Source organism: Protobothrops mucrosquamatus, unplaced genomic scaffold (genome assembly GCF_001527695.2).
Source record: "Protobothrops mucrosquamatus isolate PMUCROS unplaced genomic scaffold, P.Mucros_1.0 scaffold655, whole genome shotgun sequence".
Lineage (NCBI taxonomy): Eukaryota > Metazoa > Chordata > Lepidosauria > Squamata > Viperidae > Protobothrops > Protobothrops mucrosquamatus.
Genome location: NW_015386944.1, coordinates 394,718 through 401,650, shown reverse-complemented (window position 1 = coordinate 401,650; position 6,933 = coordinate 394,718). Strand labels below are relative to the sequence as shown.

General features: G+C 58.8%; 1 protein-coding gene across 1 annotated transcript; it reads right to left on the bottom strand.

Moving 5' to 3' along the window:
• Window positions 1-1,109: 1,109 nt before the first annotated feature.
• Window positions 1,110-5,650, bottom strand: LOC107289206 (protein FAM71F2-like). Its single transcript, XM_029284495.1, has 6 exons — window positions 5,531-5,650; window positions 5,068-5,246; window positions 4,274-4,535; window positions 2,269-2,384; window positions 1,565-1,629; window positions 1,110-1,336 (listed from the first exon to the last, which is right to left on the bottom strand). The coding sequence occupies exons 1-6, from the start codon at window positions 5,648-5,650 to the stop codon at window positions 1,110-1,112; spliced, it is 969 nt and encodes a 322-aa protein (XP_029140328.1).
• Window positions 5,651-6,933: the final 1,283 nt, after the last annotated feature.

Below are 6,933 nucleotides of genomic sequence, written 5' to 3'. Positions count from 1 at the left end.
GCGATACATCCTGCTTCCCACCCAAGCGCCTGGCCCTGGGGTGATGAGCGGAGGTCTCCGGACGGCACTAAAGCTTCATTTCGGTTGCCCTGGCTCCCGCCACTCCTCACACACACACACACCAGGTTTATGGCAGGCTGGCACCGGGCGAAGGATGGCAGTTCTGACAGCAGCAGCAGCAGAGCAGCCAGAGCCCCTCCGGGGTGCCCCGTCCTCAGGGGGGGTCCTTTCTGCCTGCTTTGAGCGCCCCAGCAAGCAGAGGTCAGGCCTGGCTTCAACGTTGCCCCTAAATTGGTTTGACCTTCCTTTGGATTAGTGGGGGGGGGTTGGAGGGGAAGGGGGGGAGGTCTATGGCCAGGGGGGCTTTTCCAGTCATGGGGAAAGCAGCATCTTCCCCTTTCAGTCACCCTTCCCCAAATTTGGACTCCTTCATCGGGGGAGGGGGCTCGCTCAGCCCTTGCCTCCAAAGCCAGGCTCCCTGGCCAAGCCCCCTCCTGGACCCCCAAATTCTTTCTTCCTCCCTCATCTTCTGGGCTAAGCTCTGGATGGAGCCACCCAGAAGCTGCTCACCCCCAGCTTCGCCCCCCCAAAGCAGAGCCCCTGGAGAGGCGGGGGTCTGCCCCCTTGGTGGGAACTGCCACGTGCTCTGGGCAAATGAGGGAGCCCTGACAGCTGGGGGGGGCTTGGTGCACCCCAACCCACTCCGAGGGCTCCCTCAACAGTCGGGATACCGTTTCCAGGGGATGGGGAGACAGAAGAGGCCGGGGGGGGGCGGGTAGGAGGAAGGCTGGAGGGGTATTAGAAGGCCCCCCCGCCCCCCCTTGGCCGCGTCCACGTCCTCCGGCAGAGCCAGCTGCCTCCCCCTCGCCTCGGCCCTCCGCGGCCCCGATCCAGGCCCGGGCGGCGCTGTCCCCGGGTCCGCCCCTCCCCGCATCCTCCTCGGCTAGCGGGCGCCACGCCTGGGTCGGGTCCAGCCGGTAGCTTTATTGATCCGTTTTGCGCTTTGGCCCTGCCAGGCGCTTCTGGGCCCGCCCGGGCGGCGGCGGCGGCGGCGGCAGCGGCGGCGTGTCCGGACGTCCCGTCCGCCCCCGCCGGGGTCCCGGCCCGGCCTATTTCCAGCCGGCGGCGGCGAGGCTGCTGAGCCGGCAGAGGGGCTGCAGCCAGGTGGGCGTCTCCTGCTGCCAGAGGCCGTGCACCCTCCGGTCCATCCAGGGCGCCAGCTCCGGGTCCGAGTCGGCGGGCCGGGCGTCCAGGCGGCACCTCCGCGGCTCGGTCCTGGGCAGCCGCCCCCGGCACCGCGCGCACACCAGCGGCGGCGGCAGGTCGTAGAAGAGAACTGCCGGGCAGAGCAGGGCAGGAGGCGGGGGTCGGCCTCGGGCGGGGGGAAAGGGGGGGGGGTCCCGGGCCGCTGATCTGGGGCGCCCCCCGGCGGCTGTCCTGGGCCACTGCAGGGGCGCGCCGGGATGTGGGCGCCGCCCGGCCAAAAAAAAGGCCCCGCTGCGTCCCCCGCCGCCGCCGCCGCCCCCCGTCCCGGCGCCCGGGGGTCCCGGGGGGCAGCGCTCACCTTTAATGTCGCTGGAGGGTCCCGACGAGCTCTCCAGGCTCTGCTGCTGCGCTTGGAAGGAGACTCTGGCGCGGGAGGAGAGGCAGGGCGGGTCAGGAAAGGGGCCCTCCGGGGAACCCCCGCCCCCCCCGGCCCCACCCAGGGTCCCGTCAGAGGGGAAAGCGAGCCAGGGCTGGCGCTTGCTTCGCCAAAGCTCGTCCTGCGGGAGGGGGTAGGTTGACCCTCATCAATTTTGCTCAGACTCTGCGCGTTTACCGGGTGTCTGTCTGTACCCGCCCCTGGCTACCCCCCCCCCCGCCATGCCTCCTTCCCAGGACGGCCCACGGCTTCCGAAGGGCCCTTCTCAGACAGGTGGACCCTCTCCTGCCGCTCAGGATGTAAATTCAGATTAAAGCAACTTTGGTTTAAAAAAAAAATAAATCTCCGATAAAGGGGAGTCCAGCTCCTGTTCGGAGACCTCCAGCTCTCAGGGTGGGGGGGGGGCTGCCCTGTCAAACCACTCTTGTCCCCAGCAGGGTGAACCTGCCTTGCAGAACCTGCCTTGTATCTACCTTTCCCTAAATTGTTGGCCCAGATGAGCAAGAAAACAATAAACCAACTTTAGCATGAAGTCTGTAGATAGGAGCTCAAGAGAGAAGTCTACACAAAACTGACCGGGGAGGGAGGGCGTGGGGGGGGAGGGGCTGGCTGATCAGGCCACTTACCTCCTGGGCTTCTCCTGATTTTGCCTGAGTCTTGGGGAGAACTGGGAGGGGGCGCCCGACACCTTCCTGCCCATTCCCATTATTATCCCTGGGCTCCTCATCACCGTCTCAGAGTGCTGGGGGGGGGGGACAAGAGGTGGATTGTTGGGATTTTCTGCAATGGTCAAGTAACTTTGCTTTGCATTAAATAATCATATGCTAGGACGCTATGTAGGAAAGTAGAACCAATTGTATGTTAACCTACTTAGTTTTCTGCCCTGCAACAAGTGTGTAACCAATTATATGATGGCATGTACTTATTTCCTATACATGTAACCAATTATATTGACACCTGCACACTTCCTCATGTATGTTGCAAAATAAAAGAGGAACACAGGATATGCCCTTGGTTCACTCGTCCAGAAGAGAGCCTGTGTGTTGTCTTCTCTTGTCGGTCAAGATTCATGAGTGACCCCACCCTAATGTGGCAAGCCTGAAAACGCCACAGAGGAGTAACCAATGGCCTGCTCCCCCAAAGGACTACAGATCCCCTACCCCGGCTGCAATCCCATCCCTGGGAGGTGGAAAGGAAGGTGACAACCGAAGTCAGGCTGGCTTGCACCACGGCTGGCTTCAGCTGAAAGTGGGTGGGGTGTCTGATCTTAGTTCAGCAGCAGCCAGGACCGGCCCGTCTCGTTAAAGAGATGGGGACCCAGCGGAGGAAGGGGTGCTGTCAACAATATTTGTAGCTCAGGGTTGAACCGTGGGGTCCTCGGTGCTCTCTGAACTGGGCTGTTTCCTTGCAGACGTCTCATGACCCAACTAGGTAACATTATCAGGGCTAGAAGGGAGTGGGGTTTGTGGAGAGGAGGAGGAGGGAGGGAGGAGAACTGTGGGGTCCTTGGTGTTCTCTGAACTGGGTTGTTTTCTTCCAGTCGTTTCATGACCCAACTAAGGAATATCATCAGTGCTTGAAGGACATAGGGTTTGTTCTCTGTTTATACCCCAATCCAGGAACTACCAACTCAGACAAACAATCTAAGGCAGGGGTAGGCAACAGCCTAATGAAGGAACTAGCAAGACCACTCCCACCAACACTGACAGGATAAGTGACTTGTATATAAAGCCCCCCCCCTCTCCCTTTTAGCACTGATGATCTTACATAGTTGGATCATGAAAAGTCTGCAAAAACTCCACCGAGCTCAGAGAGCACCAAGGACACCCCCCCAACTGGTGCTGTGCTGGCAGGATGGCTCTAGATGGCTGGGTGAGAGAGATTCTTCCGGAATACTCTCTGAAATCAAAGGCCTCTGCACCCAGCCAGGGAAAGAAGGGCATCTGGCCGGCCTTTAGAGCATCCTTCTCCTGCCGTTGGCTCCTTCCAAGCCCTCCACCGTCTGCAGGGACATTGTTAACCAGTTGCACCTTCTCCAGCGGCCTCCCCAGAGCGGCCCTTCGGCTGAGTATTAGTACCGATTTATTAAGCCTTAGTAAGGCCACCTCTGGAATCCCGCATCCAGATTTGGTCACCACATTACAAAAAAAAGATGTTGAGATTTTGGAAAGAGTGCAGAGAAGAGCAACTCAGGTGATCAAAAGCCTGGAGGTTAAAACATACGAAGTAGGGTTGCAGGAGTTGGGTATGGCCAGTCTAAAGAAAAGAAGGACCAGGGGGTGACATGATAGCTGTATTCCAGTATTTGAGGGGCCACCACAAAGAAGGGGAGGGAATTTATTTTCCAAAGCACCAGAAGGCAGGACAAGAAGCAATGGATGGAAACCAATCAAGGAGAGAAGCAACCTGGAACTAAGGAGAAACTTCCTGACAGTCAGAACAATTAACCAGGGGTAGAGAAGTTGCCTCCAGAAGTTGTGAATGCTCCAACACTGGAGGTTTTTAAGAAGAGTCGGGATAGCCACCTGTCTGAAATGGCATAGGCTCTCCTGCCTGAGCAGGGGGTTGGACTGGAAGACCTCCGAGGTCCCTTCCCGCCCTGCTCTGATTGGAGCCGAGGGGACCGCATACCTCGGCCACGGGGCTGATGCTGGAGGCACTGCTGCTACGGCTGGAGACCAGGCAGTGGTGGATGGGGATGGCCGGGTCCTTGGTGGTGGTGGAGAGGCCGTTGTGCAGGATGTTGGTCAGGCGGCTCCAGAGCGCAAAGACGGCCTCTGGGTGCTCGTGGTGCAGCTGCAGGTAATACACCGTCTTGGTCACCGTCTGGAGACGCAAAATGCGCTGGGAGGCGCTGTGGACAGAGAGCTGGACGTAGCGGAGGGGGAGCAGCCTGGGCAAAGCAACGGAGGCAGTCAAGGACAGGCTGGGCCAGAAGCTCGGGTGGGGGCGGGGCAGGGCTGGGAGATGGGCAAGACCCCCTTGGGGTGGGCCTGGGAAGGGGGGCCTTGGCTGCTCCCTTTTGCCTGCAGCGCCCCCCCCCCCAAACGAGACACCTCCCAAGTCTCAAAATTCTGCTCCCCGCAGCCACTTTTGGTTTATTAGACCCAGGAAAGGATTCGTGGAATGAACCACGATCCAGGTAACCCTGGGCACGCAGGCCATGCCAACGCCGCTGATGCTGGACATCGGCCCCAGTATGGACTTCAGGCTGCCCAAAACGAGGCTCTGGGTGGTGTCCCAGGACCCGGCCCTGCAGCTGCATGTGTGAAGCAACCTGGCCGAGTTCCTCCTCCTCCAGCTGTGGGGAGGTGCCCTGAGGCAGCCCAAGCCCCTCTGATGCCAGCCTGCTTCCCCTCCTGATCCGGCCCAGGCAGGGACAGGCCTGGGCCAAGGTCTCCCTCCTGCTCCTGGGCCAACATCACCTGGTTAGGTCCATCCGCGACATCTGGGGACCGCCAGCGTGGAGCCTGCCAAGCGGGGCCCGGTGATTGGCCATCAGGAGCACGTTGGGGAGAGGGAGGCAGGGATCCGAGGAGGTCACTGCCAGAGTCACAATGGTGGGCGTGTGGGTGATGTCCATCCATTTCCCCTTCTTTGTGACCTGTGGAAGCCGTTTCCCGCCCACCCGAGAGCCCTGGGTTAATTAAAGGGCCAGACCCGTCTATTTTCATCAAATCCAGTCACCCCCTTGTTCCCACCAGGGGGCGCAACGGGTGAGGGTACCCTCCTCACTCAGCCCAAGGCTTCCCAGTGGCATGCCCAGCAGAAGGGGCACCAGCTGCGCCCTCCATCATCTCTGCCCAAGGGTGAAGGCAAAAGGCTAAGTGGGCATCTTTGGCACAGCCCCCGGCCCGGCCTGCCTCCTGGGCCTGCCCCACCGCAAACCTGAACGAAGTTGCTCTCAAAAACAGCCGAGTTGGGGAACAGGTTGTAATCTGGGGAGCGGATCAGCTGGCAGAGCAGCCCCCCCTCCAAGCCGAGTGCCTTGCCAACATCTGTACCCATGGGGCGTGGGGCAGCTGGGCTCAAGGAGACAGGCATGCCCAGGCCCTCCCTTAGCTGGCCAGGCAGCGGGGGCCAGCACTGACTCAGCGAGGGGGGGGGAGCTGGCTCAGCAATCAGTGGAACTGGTCAGAGCAGAGCTGCGTGCATCACCGTGGCATTGGGGTGCCGCCTGGAGGAGGCTGTGATGTCACACTGGCAGAGGAAGTGCTGGCTCCATTGAGATGGAAGCAGAGCCCAGAGACCAGCCTGGTGCACTAGAGACTGCCAGGCTGGCAGGGAAGGCCGATGGCGCTCTCTCTGCCCCCCTCCGCCCCCCATTGACACACCCCTAATGGGCATCCATATAAAGTGACAATAAAATTTTTATTCTATTCTATACATCCTGGCAATTGGTAAAGGCCGGTTTACACAACAGGTCGGGCCTCAGCTCGGGACAATAAAAGGTAAATTCTGCGCTTGGAGAACGTAGGCCGTGTTTAACCTAAGAAGGCGATCAGGTCCAGTGCTTAACACCCAGTATGGAAGGGACCACAAGGATCATCTAGACCAGGGGTCCCTAACCCCTGAGCCATGGTCCAGTGCCGGACCGTAGCCCGTTCAGAACTGGGCCAGGGAAGTGGGTGCATCCCCTCTCTCTCCCCTCCCCCCCGCCCCGCTTCCACTGGTCTGTCGAGTTGGAAAGGTTGGAGATGGATTGGGTAGAGCGATGCTAGCTGGGGAATTCTGGGAGTTGAAGTCCATGAGTCTTAAACTTACCAAGATTGGAGACTCCTCATCTAGACCAACCTCAAAAGACAATTTGTTCAGCTTCTTCTGGCTGAGAGGGTGAACCCACAACCCGCTCCCCTCTGGGGTAGGTCTTGCCTACAGGAAGTTTCTCTGTAGATGTGGACAAAATCTAAGTAGAATTATAGAATAGAATAGAATAGAATAGAATAGAATAGAATAGAATAGAATAGAATGGAGCTGGAAGGGACCATAGAGGTCTTCTAGTCCAGCCCGCTGCTCAAGCAGGAAAACCTATACCATCTCTGACAAGTGACTGTCCAGTCTCTTCTTAAAAACCTCCAGTGGTGGAGCGCCCATTTATTTATTTATTTATTATTCCAATTTGTATCCCGCCCTTCTCCCGAAGGACTCAGGGCGGCTCACAACATTATTAAAACAAAGAGAGACCCACACACCCCACCGAATAAAACCAAATTAAAACCAAAATTTTAGTGTTGTGTGATTAAAATTTCTAAAAAACCCAATTTAAAAATCCTCCCTAGGCCAGGCCCGCT